The following is a 19,005-nucleotide window of genomic DNA, read 5'->3' as shown; positions in this document are numbered from 1 at the left end:
TTGTGCTATATCAATAACATCCATTCTTATTTATAACTCCAGCCCTGACTGAGAACTAATCAAATCATCAGAGTTTTTTCTTTAGCATGTTTCTTTCAGAATTTTTAGCAGTGACACATTACATGTTCCAAATACTTTATTTGACAGTAGGCTTGACAGCTGTGTGAAAACAGCAGCACATGCTCTAACTCCGCCCTCGTCCTGGAGTGGACCAATCATGGACCTATAAAGAAAGGGATGGGACCAATAGGGTGACCGGATATTATCCCGGACGTCCCGCCCGCGCGCATGAAACAGCAAACATGGCAGCTTCCACCAACAGCAAATTGGACCTTTCATCGTCTATTGCCGGCATTTTAAATGAAAGTCCCTGCCCTGAACACTTGCAGGCCTTGAAAACATGTACAGCTGCCTTACGGGACAAGGAACACAGGTGCGGACAAAGTCATTTACTGTTTTCTTTTTCCTTACGTGGGAGCTGAGGGTGTTAGCTTGTGTGTGAACTGTTAGCTTACGTCAAATAGCCTACCGGTAAAATGTGCAGCGTAACGTTAGGGGCCCGTTAGATATCCTTAATTTCAGACTTGGTCTTTTCTGCGTTAATAAGTAGTAAAGTCGAAGGTCAGTGACCATTACAACAAAGACGACTGTTTAAGCTCTTTGTGGACCGTTGTTGTCATGGCACTTTAAGAAAAGGTGTTTACAATAATTAATAAACGATGGTGTGACGCCATGTTCTGCCATTGCATGCACTAATGCGAAAGGGTAAACTTGCAGACATTGTAATGATTTTTTAGGCAAAGTACTATTTGAAAACGTAATTATCTTCTTTGTCAAGTACGTCAATGATGATACATGATCTGAAGTTTTTGAAGAAATGTAATAGGTTCCCTCTATTCATTTCTAAAAATATCTTAGGGCAAACTCTTCTTAATTATTGTGTGGACATGTTTCTCCTTAGTTCAAGTCAAAGTCGATCAAATAAAGTAAATGTGCTGATAAAACTATTTGGTTTATTCAAAGTGTCATTACTGAGTGTTAAGCATGCTATCCTGTTACAGCCCCTATTATTTCAGCTTTGGCCATTATTGAATGAATAAAATTCACACTGTTGAGCCCAAACGACCTAAAGTTTGAGCCGGTAAAACCGTTTGATGTATAGATCTCCAGAAATTGTTGCAAAGATGTATTTATTAAGATGCATGCAATTCTCTGCGGGCAGTTCAGAACTCTGCATAACACAATTTACTAACATGAAAAGCTGCCATTTATTATGTTTTTACGTTAAGTTACACCTGCGTTTGACAAAACATAATGTCTGCTGCTAAGAAAAAAGGCTTAAGTTTCACTCCCCAAGACTGCACTGAAGTAACCTTTTTTTTTGCTGTTGTCCCAGAGATGCTGTGGAGAAGGAGGCGTTCTCCAGTCTTCTAAAGGTCTTGTCCCGGCTGAGTGATGAGCTACAGGCCGCCAGCAGCGAGGACCAGGACCTGCAGTCTGTCGCCCTGCAGCTGCAGTTGACCGCCGAATGCTTCAGGACCCAGAGGAACGCCTGTGTCCAGAGCACTCGCAACCAGAGTCTGCTCCGGTAACGCCAGATTCAATATGCAGGGTTGATGAAGTAGCTTTGGAAAAGATTAGGAAGATATGAGGATGGTCCTCAGCTCCAAAAGATCTAGGAATTAGGGTTATTGGATGGTAAAATATGATGAAATATAGGAACAACACAAACTGTGCACCTCGTTGACAAGAATGAACAAGAATTCAACAAAAAGAAATGTTGGTGTTACAATACTGCTGTATTACGTTCTATTATAAAGTAAGTGTTGTTGTTTTTGTGTCCACTTCCTCTAGGGAGCTTGGTTTCATTGATGTATCCATTAAGCTCCTGAGCTTCCTTCAGACCACAAATTTGGAGAGCAAAGATGGCATATCAGAACGTAAGTTAAGAAATGAGGTAATTGATCCTTGCTATATGGATAGATTTTCAGGCCATCTTTTTGATACTGTTCTTTTTTGTTTTCTCTTAAATATCCAGCTCTTCGTTGTGGGATCCAGTTCCTTGGCAACTTGGCAGTTGGAAACCAAATGTGTAAAGACGACATTTGGCAGCTGAGCTTCCCAGAACTTCTGTTGTAAGTTTTGTGTGTCAAAGACAAATTTGAACGATAAAGATCACTGTTGATTTAAAATAATATTAACACACACTATGTTTATAGATTGTGTGTTTTACATTTTCAGCAGATCTTAATTAGGCCCCTAAATTTGTATCAGTGTTTTTCGTTTGAGCATTTGTCCTCCATATTAAATCAACCCAAACATATGTGAACAGGCAGCTGCTCAATGCTGAAGATGAGAAGACAGTCAGCTATACCTCTATGGTACTTCACACATGTCTGGATGAAGCCAAGGTGGAAGAAATGGCTGAAAAGAACATCCAGCTGGCTCTCAAGGTCATGGAGCTGTGTAGGACCCAACCGGACCTGGACTGGACGTAAGAACGCGTGTCTGTTTGTGTGTGTGTGAAGCAATTGGATGTTCATATGTATTAAGAGTTTACAGTGTGTATGATTTAATGGGTTACCAACTATTTCTACTATTTGTTGGTAACGTCTTTATTCGGTATTCATCTATTTACAGGGTTCTCATTGCTACACAGCATTTCCTCAAGTCTTCGGCTCTGGTGGAGAGCATGTACTGTGGGATGTCTCACCATGAAAGGTACTTCACTTTTAATTTGGTCACAGACACTCTGGGTCTGCTTGCAAAGAAAGTGATCTAATAAACACAGCCTCATCAAACATTTTGATAAAATAATTGTCTGACAATGCAGCATAGCAAGTTAACGGACACCAAAAAGCTATTATGACGAGTGCTACATCATACCCATAGATAACATCTCAGTCTTAAGAGTACAAAAGATGTGTCATATAGATTTGTGTGTGTTTATGTGTGTGTGTGTGTGTTTTTCAGAGTGACTCTTTTAGAGTTGCTCTTTGCCCAGATTAGAGAGGAGTCCTCAGACGAGTGTGGCATCCCTCCCAGTGTGGCTCGCTTCCTGGCTAATACCTTCCAAAAAGGTTGTGGAGCTGTGCTGACACTCGCCACTGGCTCAGCTTCCAACGATGAGGTACTTGACTGATGTTGCTTCCTCAGGCCTCAAAAGTCACAGAAGTGTGTTTAACAGGCCCGTGGAACTGCTGTTGGCATTGTTTTTTTTGTTTAACGTTTCAATGTGTGTAACATTTGGATTTATTTTAATTTTTTATTATTATTATTTATTTCTAACTTCTACCCTAACATTACCTCACACAACATACTTTCTCCATCTGACCGGCACCTGTTGATTGCAATCCCTCACAGGTCCTGCAGGAGGCACTGACAGTGATCAGTCTGCTGGATGTGCTGTGTGAGATGACCTCAGACCTCAGGCAGTTCATGTTCCTACAGAACCATCCAGACCTCTTAGTGACCACTGTTGGTAAATAAAAACACACCCACACAATCACTATGACTCGGTCCGCAATTAGAATTTCTGAGTCCAATTTTGCCTTCTTATTGTAAAGATGTCGTCAGTAAACAAATGAAACTGCTTGAAATGCTGCTGATCCCCATTATACCACCCACAGAAAAAAAAGAGTGAGTTCATACAAATGAAGTAGTATGAGATTAATTACAAAGTGTAACCCAAATTTGAATATCTCTTACTTAAAACTTTATATAAATTAAATTTGGAAATTTCAGTAATTCTCTACATTGGCTTGAACTTGACCTTGTGGAAAATTCAATGCATTTGTCGCTTTTTCCTACATCTTATACTGTGTGTGCTTTCCCACTTTTCACCCCTCATATTTTTCTCTGCAGAGCTCCTGAAGCAGGTCCATGCCATAGGGAAGGCCAGTAAGAATATCTTCAGTGCTGCTCAAAACTTCTCCTCCCTCAATGGAGATGATGACTCTTCCTCCCATTCCCCTGTCATCAGCTTCAAGGCCCACCTCATCAGGCTGATAGGAAACCTGTGCCACAGCAATATCAACAACCAGAACAAGGTTTGAAAGAAATGGAAGGAGGAAATAAACAGTAAAATGTGCTTTCAAACAAACCAACATGAAGTCATATGCTCGGACTGGTAACACATTCATTATACATTACACATCAGTGCTACATGGACCCATGTGGAGGAATCCAACTCCAGCCACTGGATTATCTTGCATTAAAGTGTATGCTGCTTATACAGATCACTTATGAGATCATTTCCTTTACAGTTCACAATCAGCAGATGGATTTAATAACAGTTTAGATTTTGAATCGATGCTAAAACCACATATCGGTTGGTAGGTTTGCTTTCACACCAGAAATGAACCTCGTCAAAGTTTGCTTGGAAATAGATCCACTCCCTCAATGTCAGGCAGTCATCAGTCCACAACCAAGTTAGATTGACAGCTTTCACACAAACTCAAACAAACCAAACCAAATGAGCAAAATCACCAGAGTTTATATAAACCAAGCAAAAAACCGCTGAACTGATTGCTGAATTAATATGCTTAATTTTATACACACTGAAATAAGGACCATGAAGCCCAAATTAGTTACAAATGTGTTCAAGGTAGGTTTCCTGTGCAGGTTAGGAACTAGGGAAAAGTCATTGTTATTTGAGTCCACTAAATCATCTTTGCACATGTTGAATTGTGTTGATAAATAGATTTAGATTTTTTTCATTCATCTCCGAAGGAAATCATTTAAGTACAATTCCCAGCGATGCAACATTTGCTTTTATAAAATGACTAGTGGTGTAATTTTTAACTGAAATATGACCCTGAAGAAATTCAGGTCTGGAAAAAGTTAAGAAAATAAAAAATGCATAGAATAAAAACAATGAGATTGTTATTGGTTTATATTCATATTCATTAGATTTTTTTTCCTCTTTTCCCCTTTTTATTATCCACTCTGATCCCTCCTCTCAAGTCTCTGGGGCTACTTAAGATTCAGTGAGCACCCTTAATCAGTCTAACACAATGGGGTCATAGGTCAAGATAAGGTCGAGGAGGGCCCCCTTGTCTTGCTTTGACAGACCTATGTCTACACTAAATTAGCATGTTTAGAGTAAATGTTCTGGTAATGAGCTGTTGAAACAACCACATGATCTCCTGAGGTCTGAGCACTGCAAATGGATATAATGTCTAATGAAGCATGAGGCTGTGTGCTTAGGATTTCTTTCAGCACAACAACTTGTTTTATGTTTGCAGTGAAAAATGAAACCTTTCCTCAGTCACTTTAGTGATTTTATCAGTTTCCCTTCATTGCCATCTGTCAGCATCTCACTGGTAACAGAAAGCCCTGATAGATAATAACGTGGATGGGGAGGAGTTGGCCTCTATCTGCGGCACATTAAAGACTCAATCCTACTTAATAGAAATAGATTTGTGGAATGTTTGTGGGATGGCCACCCTCATTTGGCCTCTCTATAATATTTATGGATGCTGATCTGTGGTCTGTCAGTGGTCAGAAATCACCCTGTATCTGTTTTCAGTAAGATCTCTTCCAGTAAACCAAATGTCATTCAGTTCACCTTTGGGAGAGATTGTAATTTCAGATGTGCATGCAAAGCATTGAACTGCGCGTTCCCCCGCTGAAGTCAAGAGTCCAGTCGCTTGTTATTCATCTCTTTATGGGTTTGGACATAATGTAAGCAACTTCAGACAATCATTTGAAAGTGGAAAATGCAGACATGGGTGCTTGTACTAGTCAGTGACTTTGTTTCTTTGATAGTTTAAATGACATTTACATGTTCTGAAACTCAGCACTTGGTGCTATTCAGGAGCTCCTGCCAGTGTGTTTGGAGGGTAACCACAATGGCAAGAGGAGGACGATAATTAAGCCTATAGAATGACAGACATGATACAATGCAGATCACCCTGTTGTGACATTCTTAGACTAAGCCACAACCACTGTGCTACTTTAACATTGACGTGAGGCCGTGCTAAAGACTTCAGTTGTATACATTTATTGCCTATAAACTGAAATTATTCTTACTTTTGATTATTTTTTAAAAAGTGACTCCTCCTGGCTAGATTGCACTGCTTGCCCGACTCCTAAAATTCACTCTATAATGTGTGTTTTTTTTGTTGTTGCTGAGAATGGACAGTCTATAATAGTGTTACATTGAATTTTGTTCTACATCAGAGAAAGCATGGACATCAGAATTGTGTTGGTTCTATTAATACTACTCTCACATCTGGAAAATAGAAGAGGCTGGCAAGTTAATTTCCAGGATTTAATCGTCTCATGGATTGTTTTTATCAAGAGCATCAATGCAGAATGCAATCATACATTGTGTAATAGGTTAAAAAAGCAAATACTGGTACAATATACTGACGCTCTAATCAAACACTGAAATTAGCTTTGTTGAGATTAGAAATGTGTCAACCGAAGTATTGTTCCAGAACAAAAATATCTTCCTGAACTTTTCTCATCAGGTGAGAGAACTGGAAGGCATCCCCCTCATCTTGGACAACTGCAACATCGACAGCAACAACCCATGTATCCTTTGTAACAGAAGTTAGATGGTATGGAAATACAAACACATCTGTATTTATGTACATGTGGTTCAAGTTTATCTAAATCATTCTTCACATTGATGCCCAGAAGTCATTTCAGTCATTGTGTGTATATTATCCTGGCACTTTTAGAATTGAACTTGGCATGTTTGTGCAGGAAGGCTGGTGGGTTTGCAAACAAAAATAAGTGTTGCATCGAGCATTGATTACAGCAGTGTGCGCAGGCTGTCCAACCAAGCCTGTTAAAATGTCTACATAGTGTTCACCACTTCTCAAAACATTGTTGCATGAGCAGGTTGACGTGTCAACCGAGTTGTTCTATTCATTAATCTTGATGGCTTGTAAATGCTACTTTTTGTTTTGAGGAGCGTTCAAGTCTGTCAATGTATCATGAGGGTTAAGTCAGGTCTATGGTAACTTCTATGACCACTGTGGTGCTCTTCAGCATTTGTTTTTGTTTATAAAAAGATTGTCAAAGATTTTTTTTTAATGGATTGATGTAGGAAACTTTAGAGGAGTATGTTTAGAATGCTTTGTGTCACATCAAATAACTTTCTGCAAAACGACTCGTTTTTATTGTTTTTTGGACTCCCTGTATACTCAACCGCCTAAGGTGAATACAGAGCATTCATGAGTTTGACAACCTGATTTAGACATTGTCAATGCTTGGCCTGTGTTGCATGGACCGTTGATACCAGTCTACCTTTTAGCTACAGTTTTTTATTTCTCGCCTACACATTTTTCAAGGCAATTTGGTAGTATTTATTTTTAGTCATCTCAACTGATATTTTGTCAAAATCATGCTTTTTCTGAACTACTGCTATTAGTAATGAGCCATTTTAGTATAATTTTAGAAATAACAAAACCTTTATTTCCCAGTGATATCTTTTATTGGAAATTATTACTGAAAAACAGGCCTCAAAAACCCATAAACGACCACAATAGGTTTCATTCTTTAGAAGTGAAATTCTGACATTGCTGTCCTTAACTGGATGCATCTAGTTATCAGCCAGTGGGCCATCTTCGCCATCAAGAACATCTTGGAACACAACACACAGAACCAGGAGCTGGTCGGCGAGCTGGAACGTCGTGGCACTGCTGACTACTCTGCGCTAAAGGAGTTGGGTTTCCTGGTGGAAGAGCGGGATGGCAGCTTACTGCTCAAACCTGTGAGGAAAGACTCTTGAAAACCTGAGGGGAGCAGCCAGGAGAGAAGAGGTCCTCAGCCCTAAAGCAGGTTCTCATGTGAAGTATTTGATTAGAAAGGAATTAGAAAGTACATGTGCACACGTTTACGCCCTGTGTACACATGTACTCTTGTTATGCTGCAAGCCTTATTAATGATGCATAATAATAACCATAAGTGTTGTGTCTGTCCAGAATAACTGACAAACACACTGCCGATAGATAAAGCATAGAAGCGCTTTTACGTGAGATATTTCTATCAGAGAAGTATATATAACCTGCTTTTCTACCTCAATAATGCTTGCACTCATGCCCAGAGGGCATTCTTGATACACAAAAGGCTCATGGGGTCCCCATGGTATTTAAGCAGGGGCTCTGGTTTTGTCTTGACTTGGGTCTGGGAAATGAATCGTTGGGGAGAGGCGAGCTCATGCTGGTACCTTTTGGCAAGGCTGGTGCTTTGTGGTTTAATCCAAAGACAAAGAGTCACCACATTGTCTGGGCTTTTCACTTTTCACAGACACTGATGTTACCAGCAGGGGTTGGGGTTTAATCCCAGGTCCATAGTGACTTCTGCAGTAACCGCAAAAAACAATGACAAAAACATGATGTAATGAGCCAACTCAACACCTTACCTACTTAAATGATGGTGTCTTTGCCAGTTAATAAACTGCTCAGTTTACAGTATGAGTTTATTAATTCATCGCTGCTTGCTTTTGCAATGCTTCTCCTATTACGCTTATTACACTAATGAGTCTTAACATAAGCTAGTGTATTTTGTCATATTCATCTTATTCTTAAACTTTCTATCTTATTGCTCAGCACTAAAGATAAATAAGGCATGCGGGCTCATAGCCTGGACCATAGATCATTGACCAATTTAAACTCATAACAATGACTAATGATAAGAGCAAGCTACATTTGAGTTTTATTTGACTGCATAGACTTTATATTAGATTTAGGGAATACTGTACTTCCTAGATAGCGGTAGCTGTGTGTTTGCGTGTGTGCGCTTCTTCTGATCCGAGATAGTGATTCTCCATTTATACAGACCGATGAGAGCGTACTGAAACTGTACTTCCGAAAAGTCGGTGAGTGAATTAACGAACAAGTGAATGAGTGAGTGAATCGGACCAGAAGCATTAGTTTGCAGAATGACATCCCTCCCTGCTCCTCCTGTTGCTGGATAAGCTGAACGGTCCTGACACCTCAACAATGCAGCGCTTTATGGACCTGCCCACACCCTGCTCCACCCTGTTTGCTCTGCCTCCGATTTTTAATGACAAAATGTATTGAAACAATCGGCTGGACTCTCCCCTCAATCCGCCGGCATAGTGAAGGGAGCTTATGTGGTTCCGGTCCCCAGGATTTCAGACGGCTAACAAAACAGCTGTTACTTGCGCTCGACTGGCTGGCTGCAATGCTTTTCAGCCCCACAGGAAAGAGGCTGTGTGAGTCAGCCGGGCTGAATGAGGTGGCATGGCCGCAGCCGTCATTTCACCTCCTAACGCATTAGAACCACATCAGCCAAGCCAGAAGTTCTTGTTTCCCATATCAGCGTTTAATACCACAGGCATCGACTATATTGTATTTGTGCCTTCTGGTTTGATAATCGCCTTCAGCAAAAAACAATTTTTCAGGTTGTAAAGTATATGCTGTATCTTTGGGTCAAATACAATGTTTATATAATGCTTAATAAAGTATTATGTGTGACAAACAGCTTTTTGTAATGATTTAAATAAGGCCAATAAAAGCCACAAGACACAACACTCAAGAGGCGTTAAAAAAGGCTGCTCAAATTTTATTTGTAAAAAAGAAAAAGTACAACTGTCTGTAAGTGATGCTGACTTCGATTTTGTCACAGAACAAATAAAGAAACTTAAATAAGCAGTATTTAATGTTACAACTCTGCTTGTAGGGAGCAGTAAGTTGGTCTCAGTTTCTGAATGGGCTAATGAAGACAACTGGAAACACAGAAATGTCTTTGAACCAAAGCTGCACAAGCAGTTGGTTGATGAAGCTTCCAACGTATCATCTAGTTGCAATACCATGTATTTACTCAACCGTAGTTTCCCCAAAATTGCTTGACTTTCCAACACTATGAATCGCTGAGCTTTTTTTGGCTATGCTGAATTGTGGAGGATTGTTTCGAGATGGACAATCTGGGCTACTTTTGGCGTAACACGTTGAGTATTTACTGTGTTGGAACTTTGATCAAAGACAATTCCAAATAATTTATAACTTTCAAATCTGCAAACAATGACATTTACACTTGTAAATAGTGACTTTCTTTTCCATCTATAAATGACATAAAGTGCCACGTTCCTCATATAAAAATATACTCTTCAAATTGTTTTGTAAGTTGTATAAAGCCTAAATAAACATTTCTGAATACATTAAGGGTGCTGTCCAAAAATAGCGTTGAGGTCTTTGATCCTCTCATACCCCCTTCAATGTGGTTAGGGCACATGCCATCCACCCAGGCAGGCCTTAACCGCGCTGGAAGGCCTTGTGTAAGCAGAGGCCATCATGTGGAATTCCACGTCTCTGCCGTTCATGGGAATGTTGGATGTATCTGAACCTGATTGTACCTCTATGGATTTCCAATGAGGCTTACATGCTTTTCTCCGAAGTCAAGAGCCCCTCTGAAAACAAAACAGTGAACACGGTCGGGATAGAAGTGCCGTTCAGGTTGGATGCTTAAAATAGTATGGGAATGTTTTCTGCCTCTTTGGCTCTTGGTGTAACAAAGGGACTGGGTTGGTGGGTGGAGAAGAGATTGGGAATGTCCATGAGAGAGATGTCAGCGCAACACTCAACAGCACAAACTTTCTGATGCCCCATGAAAAAACAGCAAGAAATGTGACTTTGTGAGTGCAAAAGAAAAATAACTAATCTAGAGTGATAAACGATACTGACAACTGGCAATGGATAAAAAGGAAAAGATGTCCGTAAATTACGCCATCAAAATCAGTTACTCCCACTTTGAAATGTTTCAATAGCACCCAAAGATCATTAAAGAGATGACAAATGTATAACCAGCAATTGTGTTTGATATCCCTCCTATAAGACATACGGTTTGAAAGATATTTTTACATAAATAATTATCATTTTATTTTCAGTGTTCAAACAGAATACAGTGTGAGCGTACAGTTAGAAGTTTTCCACCATCTTTGACTCTTCATCAGGAGCTTGTCTACGTTCATGGCAGTCTGAAGTGCTTTAGCTCTTCCCATTAAGTCTTCTCAAAATCCAACAATAGTCCTCGTGGATTTTTCCTCTCATGCGTGACATCTGTTAGCCACGTCTTTACAAAATGTCGTCTTCCAAATGCAAAGAGAGAACATCAAAACGTTTTCACCTGCAGCGTGTTTACTTCAATTCAGTTATTTACCAGCGCACGAGAAATCTTTTTTCAGTCAGTCTTCAAACCTCATGTCTGTTTTTCCTCTCTTGAAAGAATTCCAAAGTAGGATTTAAAAATGTGCAAATTGTTGAATAAATACTTCCTTCACCTCAAATTCCACTTTGTCATTCCCCTCTTACCTTCAACCATTGTCTGTTTCCACGAACCGCTCCCCAAGCTCCACTTCCTCCTTCCTTACTTGCAGGTGAAAACTTCAGATTTCTCACTGCAGGTGTTGCACTTGACAAAGCAGCACCAGTGGAACTTGCAGTTGCACTGCCAGATGCGCGTGTAGTGATGTGTGTCGTAACCTCGGCCGCAGCACATCAGATTACAACTGTCCGTGTGGTTCGATGTGCCGTTGCACAGTCTGCCCCGTGTTCCTGTGCTCCCTGTGGCTGTGTCCTCCTCGCAGTAGTTTGGTGAGCGCTCCAGGTACACCAGGTCCGTGTCTGTGGGCTTCTGGTAGCCGCGGGCCTCTTTGAGTCGCAGGAAAGAGGGTTGGCGAAGCCTCGAGGCCCTGACCGACTCCACTTGGACCGCGTCGCTGTAGCGTTCCTTCAGAAAGTAACCGATCTCTCTGAACTTTGGCAGGGTGATCCAGCAGGTCTTAGTGGTGCAGGAACCAGAAACGCCGTGACACTTGCACTCCAACTTCATCTTCTCCTCCAGGATCTGATCACAAAAAGAGTAGAAGTTAGGTCTATATGAATTAAAAGAGAAAGTTCATCATATTCTGTGTGATTTAAAAGTACTCAGATAAAGTATATCCAATGCATAAATGGTCATTTTAAATTCACTTCCAGTGTTTGAATATGAAACAGTTAATAACAATCACATAGCCTTCAAATCCGTCTCTTTTGGTAAGCGGGTCTTTCTGCTGACACTTCATCTTTCCGCACACCAACCACTATGCCAACTTTATGTCAAAAACCTAGGGGAAATAACTCATACCCCAAGACTGTAGTCTCTTATTAACTTTACCTTTCTTTCAGACCACATAATGGCGTGACAGCCCGAGAAAACTGACCAGAGCTGTTGTGCAACCATACACGTTTAGAATTACATTGTGGTTTGAGCCCTGATTTGTTTTTTAAGGCCATACAAATATTCCCTGAAGGCAAATTGACAGGTGACTGATGTTGCCCTTGTGAAAGAGCAAGTATGACTTTAGAGCGACTCGGCCCTCAATTATAACTTCTTGTTAGTTGTTTGCCCATAGCACATGTCAAATGAGTGACTTCCCCTTCACAGCTATCACATTCTGGGAAGAGTTTGCGATTGACTTTGGTTGCTTCAGTGTGTGCGGTGGTGAATAAGTGTGGTCTTTGGTGCTGCCACTGAGAAAAAGAAAGGAGGAGAGAGTCTTGCAATGATATCCTCTATCCACACTTAATGCCGACTAATTCAATGAATGGACTGTGGGGCTATGGCTCAACTCCATCTTGGCAGCTGTATCGGCCAAGTTTTGCATTCCTGTCACACTCACACTCACAATTGCATGAAAACCCACTAGTGCACAGGAGCTTTTGTGTAATCATTTCTGCACTTGTACAATTTAACGCTGATGCATTTATAGTAACTGATGCAAATGCACAACAAATAACTATCAGCTGGAAAGTCAGCCATTTTCATCTCCCTACATAATGAATAATGTATCTTTACTGGAGGATAGATGGATACTTAATTGATCCTGAAAGAAATTCTGATATCCAGTAGCAGCATACATACATTTTCACAACCCCCCCCCCTCCCCCCCCACCCCCACCCAGCGTCATTAATGATATTAAATAACTGTAAAAAAAATGTTTTTTAAACTTGCAGAAAGAGTAATAAAATGTTTAATTGACACATTGAAATACTAAATTAAGCCTGGCAAAGGAGAAATAATTACTTTAGCATGTTTTTCATCCGTAAACCCCAAAACTAAATTAGATGGATTAGTTAAATACATTTGTCCTAAGTGGGACAAATTTAATTTGTTCTTGTTACCTTTCGCCCTGCCTCATTGTTGTGTAGATTCATCAGCCGACGGGCATTTTTCTTGATCTCACGGGCGTCTACAAAGCGCCGCGAGAACTCCACGCCGTACTTTACATCAGCCGAGCAGCCCCCCCACTTCCAGCCTTCCTCTTGGTCGTGGTAGCCCTGCTTTTCGCGGTCACAGCCGCACTGGCTGAGGTTGCCTTGGCTGCAGGCGGTAGTCACTGCGTGGGCCACTCCCGCTGCGGTGATGGCATATGTGAACGCCGCCTCCCTGCTGCCTAAAGAGAAAATAGCAGAATTGGAGTTAATATAAGTCATAGAAAAAGGTAGTCAAAAGTAGCACGTTGCAAGCAATACCACACTTGAGGAACCAAAAATTATGATGGTGCAACAATCTAATCGGAGGTATAGAGAGACAACCATCAAGGACACGCTGCACACATCCAAGCAGTCCTAAGAAGAGGTTAAATTAGTGAAAACACCTTTGTAGGATTCAGAGGGCCTGTAAACTGTCTGGGGGCACCAAGTAGCCAAATGGTTTAGGCCCATACCATACCACAATAATACACGTTTCAATTCTGGAAGGGGACATTTTTTTCATGTCATGCCTCTCTCCTTCCCCTTCATTCCCTTTCTGCTTCTGTGCCATCAGCTTTCCAAAAAGGGAAAAATAGTAAAGGATAATAAGAAATAATTTTAAGTACTCCAACTTATGGAAGTACAATACTAAGTTGCTGACGATTGTTTTTTAAAGGAAACAGGCACCACTGTTCCACTGCTTTGTAGAATAATCAGTTTTGTATAGAGAATATTGAGTATAATTATTGTTGAAAGGATAATGTGGCTGTTTTAATGATGCTTCTAACTGTTTATAACAGAAGTAAACATACTTACTCTATATGTATTGTCAAGTATCTGCACTACAACTAGGAGATCTATTCAGCTTTATTTAGTATTGTATTAGGCAGATTGAAGTCCTAGAGATCAGCCTCAGTATAAAGAGCATTAGTCTCATAATAACTCAGATTTTCCTGTCTTGTTTAATATCTCTTATCTGCGTCTGTAGACACTGAGTTAGAACAATAATCAGTACAGTGAAGAAAACACAAGTGACATCTACTGGCTGACTAGAGGAAGAGGCTTTTTTTTCTGGAATCGGCATCCATAGAGCTGCTGTGTCTTTATGTTTTTCATCAATGTAATTTCTCACGCGGCTTAAGTGTCATAGTGCGTCTTTCTCGGGCGGTTTACATTCGTGCTGCAAATGATACCGCTATGTTGCATGTTGAAATAATCTGTGGCCAAGCTTGACTGAGGTGTGCCCCTTTTCCTAGCTTTTTGTATGTCACTATTTAAGCTTCAGAATAAACACATTTGTGTTTATGGCACGGAGGGGGGAAATGAATTCATTGGCACTACAATTGGTAATAGGATATGCTGTCCTACAATCAGGATAATGCTGGGCCTCGGTTCTGCTCAGCAGCCCAGAGTATTAATGCATGGCGTCTCTGGTAGAGGCGATTCTAATGGCTCCCTTCCAACCTGACAAACTCACTCGCAGAAACCGTCGGGTCTGCGGTTCCCCCGGTCCATAACTCATAACAAACTCTGAAGTCCTCTCTCATCAGGCTAAATCCGCTACCCATTCAGATGCATTGTATTGTGAGCCTTTCTCAAGGCATCAGGCGCATGCAATAGCCAAGCAGCCATCTCCTCGCACCGTGATTTGTTTTGATTGTAAGGCAGTGCATGCAGGGTTCCATTGTTGCCATCCAGCTGCTGGAGCTGACTCCAATTAGTGGTTAGCATGAGTCTCCCTGGTCTTTCTCAACGCTTAATGAGTTCACGGGCCCGGCAGGTCAATCAAATGAAGTGGTGGATGGTTCATTAGAGGCTCAAGGGGAAGGGGGGTGGAGGGGTGATGCCCATGGTACACATTTCCCTTTTTAAAAATGGACATAAAGAAATGAAAGGAAATCTGACAAGCTCTTGTGTTTTCACATTAATCAACAGTCAAATGAGTTGTTATACAGATCTAATAAAATCTAGTCTCCCAGAAAGTTCTTGTTTTGTAGAACTGTCTACATGGACAGGCTATGAGCATCAACAGTGGGCTCAAAGTGTCTCTGCGAGCTCTTTTACACACCACAAGAGAAAAGAGACATTTCCTCTGACAAAAGAAATAAAGGGATCCAGACGTCTGCTTGCCTGTCTCCCGTGTAGGAGAAAGTGATTGCTCCCAGAGCGGCTAGATTAAACATGGATCCAAACCCACAGCAAGACCGCAACAAAACAGTTCGGACTGAAACACAATTTATATAAGAGGTTCACATTAGGAGAAAAAAGGCTTCTGTGAGAAATCAAACCGAGAGGAATGTTGACTAAAGCCAGGGAGACGGGTTTGCTTGTGTGTTTACAGATAGGTTTGATTCAGAAAATGGCACACCCAGATAGGCGTTAGAACCTGCTTCATGGAAGTGATCACTTTGTTTATGGCTGCTTTGCTGTGATGATGTGGAACAGGGATGCGACACATGAACTACAGATTTGTATCTCCTCTGGGCACACTAACAAGGCCTTTGAGTTGCATTTTTTTGCGTTGGCGACTACATGAAGCCGAGAATTTGTCGTGGTTGTTGCATGTGGTATTCCAAAAATGCTTTCATTGAAGTTTTGCCACCCATCTCGAAATCTGTTTCATGCAACTCAGTGGAGCTATGCTTCCGACAACAGTTACAGGAGGTTACGAGGACAATACAAGAAGAATGAGAAGACACATCCACGCACATAGCACAGTTCTTACAACTTCAGTGATTTGGAAATCAGACCACACGGCTCACTTTGGTCTGGTTGGGGCATTTAACATACGGAATGACAGAATGAATAAACACCAAAAGGAGGGATATGTTGCCTGATCTCACATTACACTTTTTGGTTGTGTCTCTAGGCTGAGATTTACACTTGTTGCGGATACATTTAGTTTGGTTGGACTGACTGTTGTGAAACTGTATTCATTTCGATTTATTCAGTGCAGGGATTTACTTTATCGTTTAACATAGGTAAACCAGTCCACAGATTGAGTCCAGCTGAGGACCTTTGTTGCGTGCCATTAACCATATCTCCACCTATGTCATTTATCTTCTGTCAAAATCTCTAATAAAGAAACAGTTATTATAGCCCAGAAAAGCCCTACTGTAGACCTCTGTCCTCTTTGCAGCATGTATCCCCTTAATCAGCCTACGTTGCTGATTTCCTTCTGTCTGTATTGCGATTCATTTATTTTAAACTAAAGAAGCTGAATTTCAAACAGACTGACCTACTCTCAGCTCTTGTCCAAAGACAGTCCTCTCTCCCAGGGCCGAGCAGTTCCACCGGCCGTAGCGGAACTGGTACTGGCACTCATTGATGCCCAACTGGGCGCCTTCGCCGATGACGATGATGGCGTCAGGGCGACTCTGACAGAGGGCTCTCTGACGAGGGGCCAGTCCCGGTATCTTGTTGCAGATGATGTTAGCACCTAGAGCTACCACTGAAGACAGCGCCCTGGGCAGACAGAAAAAAGGATTCAGAAGAAGGATTTTTAAAGAGGGACCGTTTTTACGAGAAAAAAGTGGCAACTGATAAGAAAATGGAGAAACAAAAATGTCCCTAAAGCATGCTCAGAATATCGTTGGATTGAATCCCTGGTTTAACATTACCTGTCTGTGGACTAGGGACAAAAGTGATGACACACTTGTGTCTAATAAGCAATATCAGTTGCCCGTTTATACATTATAAAGTTAAAACCATGACTTGAACGATAACAATAGATCATTAGAGAAAAGAGTCCAAATTCAGTTCTGTGTGTGTGTAACGGATAACGTGAGCCTCAACAGCTATATTTAAAGTTTTGGGGACTTGCCCTTGTTGTGAATGAGAGGTAGGCTATACGATGCAGCAATCATTCTTTGAGAGGGCCTGGGTCTTTTTAATGCCACAACAGGCACTTATAGGCAGAGAATGAACTAGTCCAACATGACTTTTCCATATGCTGTTTTCCAATTATGGCCTCTTGTCTGACAAGGTACGCCCCTGACAAAGTTGTTCTGGTGTAATGTCTAAACCCACATGAGCAGGTTATCTCATCATCTGCTCACACATGAGAACATGCAAAACAAAACAAAACAAAAAATATATATATCATGCAGCTTTAATATTGGCTTCACTGACTCCTTTGACTAGTCCATTTATGACACACAACTGCTTATAATATGGGGATACAGTCCGCAGCTCTTGTTTTTCCGTGGCATTCTGTGATAGGCCTACAATGTGGACTCAAATTAAAACGATTCAAGCATTTCCTACCGTCGATATTCCAGGTTAGTTAATCCATTTCCGAAACTATCTCTACGCCACACCAGAATAAAATAAAGCCACTTCAAGACTAAATATATGACCATTTAATTAATTTAACATTACATTTTAAGAAATAAATACGTTGAGCCCATGTCCTCTTCCCGATGAGCACCTGCAACAAAAGGCTAATGCTTTCAAGGTGCGATCTAACTTGGCTAACATACTTTTTCCCGGTGCGTATTTGGCCAAATTGCGCGTACGGCACACCTACTTGTTCACAAACATATCTTACTTGTGGTTTTAATTAGGCAAGTGCATTGATGGTTAACGTACAGGTAGCTACCGCTGGTGAGGATGAGGAAGATCTGCGGGTAGTAGACGGACAGCAGCGCACTGCGAGACGAGATGATGAGCATGGTTGCGCATTGAACCCAACTGGTTCTGCTCTCTTGCGGTTTGAAAAGATAATAAGATTTGTTTTTAAAGTTTGTTGCTGAAGTGGGAGCAAATATCCTTTTATGTAAAGTCCGAGAGGTAAACGCCGGCTTCTTGCCGTCTGTCTTCAGCTAGTGGAGCCGTGGCGCGCTGCGGCAGCTCCTACACGTTTCGCTGTCCATGTGTTGTTGGAGATGAGAGGATGCATCCCTCGGCCGAAGTGCGCTCTGCCACCTGGACTGATAGAGGACTGGGTGGGCAAAAGAGAGAGAGAGAGAGTGCGATAGAGGGAGGGAACTGATGGGGTTCCGGGTGAAGGCTTTAGATATAGATCTAGGCTACGTGCCGCTCACGTCTCCAAAACAGTGAGACTGTTGTGGCATTGGAAGGGTGGGAGACAGTGTCCTCCCGGTTACCCCCCACCCACACGTCCGTTGCACCCCGCGTCCCTAGCGCATCCGAACCCCCAACTCTCTCTCTCTCTTTCTCTCTCTCCCTCCCTCTCTCTCCCTCTCTTTAGTATTTACATGTTGGGGTTTTGCTGCTACTTATGAATAAGGGGGAGGTCGCTACTTCAGCCTTGCTGTTATCAGTTGAAGAATTCATTAGTCAATTAACAGAAAAGTATGAAGTTCCCATTTCAAATATTGATAAATCAATTCAGACATTTTTCTAGAAAAAAATCCCCCCAAAAAGTATTAATTTGATGAGGGCTGTGGGAGATTATAAAGGGTATGTGTAACTCTTTCTGAAACGTTATAGACACAAAGATACTCAGTGAATTAAGATAGTAATCACCAAACAAGTCAATAGCCTAATTGTAATAATCATCAGTTGTAGCTTAACTATAGAAGACCAATATGAAGGGGGAAAGGACATGTATCTCTGATATGTGTCACCAGTTTCTCCTATTGTTTTTTCTGCAGAGCAAATTTTTTGCTGTAATAATGTTTACAGTCAATCAGATGCAATGGTCTCCAAGCTCATATCATCACCAACAATACGCCCTCATGTGGTGGCATGTAGTAAATGTTTCCCCCCAAAACATCCGGCTAAACACTGATGTTATATTGCACACTTATCTGGGAACGCTTCCAGATC

The 19,005-nt window shown here is 41.3% G+C and overlaps 2 protein-coding genes across 2 annotated transcripts; one reads left to right on the top strand and one right to left on the bottom strand.

The window, feature by feature from the left end:
* Positions 1 to 302: 302 nt before the first annotated feature.
* atxn10 (ataxin 10) lies at positions 303 to 9,404 on the top strand (the record flags this gene model as incomplete). Its single annotated transcript, XM_080050689.1, has 11 exons — positions 303 to 433; positions 1,397 to 1,588; positions 1,855 to 1,940; positions 2,039 to 2,135; positions 2,333 to 2,494; positions 2,641 to 2,721; positions 2,974 to 3,130; positions 3,364 to 3,481; positions 3,865 to 4,049; positions 6,477 to 6,540; positions 7,560 to 9,404. 11 exons carry the CDS (start codon positions 303 to 305, stop codon positions 7,742 to 7,744), a joined length of 1,458 nt encoding a protein of 485 aa, XP_079906815.1. The 3' UTR covers positions 7,745 to 9,404.
* A 1,939-nt stretch (positions 9,405 to 11,343) lies between these two features.
* wnt7ba (wingless-type MMTV integration site family, member 7Ba) lies at positions 11,344 to 17,918 on the bottom strand (the record flags this gene model as incomplete). Its single annotated transcript, XM_080050766.1, has 4 exons — positions 17,803 to 17,918; positions 16,447 to 16,677; positions 13,141 to 13,408; positions 11,344 to 11,823 (listed from the first exon to the last, which is right to left on the bottom strand). The coding sequence occupies exons 1-4, from the start codon at positions 17,883 to 17,885 to the stop codon at positions 11,344 to 11,346; spliced, it is 1,062 nt and encodes a 353-aa protein (XP_079906892.1). The 5' UTR covers positions 17,886 to 17,918.
* Positions 17,919 to 19,005: the final 1,087 nt, after the last annotated feature.

This window comes from Ammodytes marinus, assembly GCF_949987685.1.
Source record: "Ammodytes marinus genome assembly, chromosome: 22".
Taxonomy (NCBI): Eukaryota; Metazoa; Chordata; class Actinopteri; order Uranoscopiformes; family Ammodytidae; genus Ammodytes; species Ammodytes marinus.
Note: the sequence above shows the minus strand (reverse complement) of the source record. Positions and strands in the feature narration are given on the sequence as shown.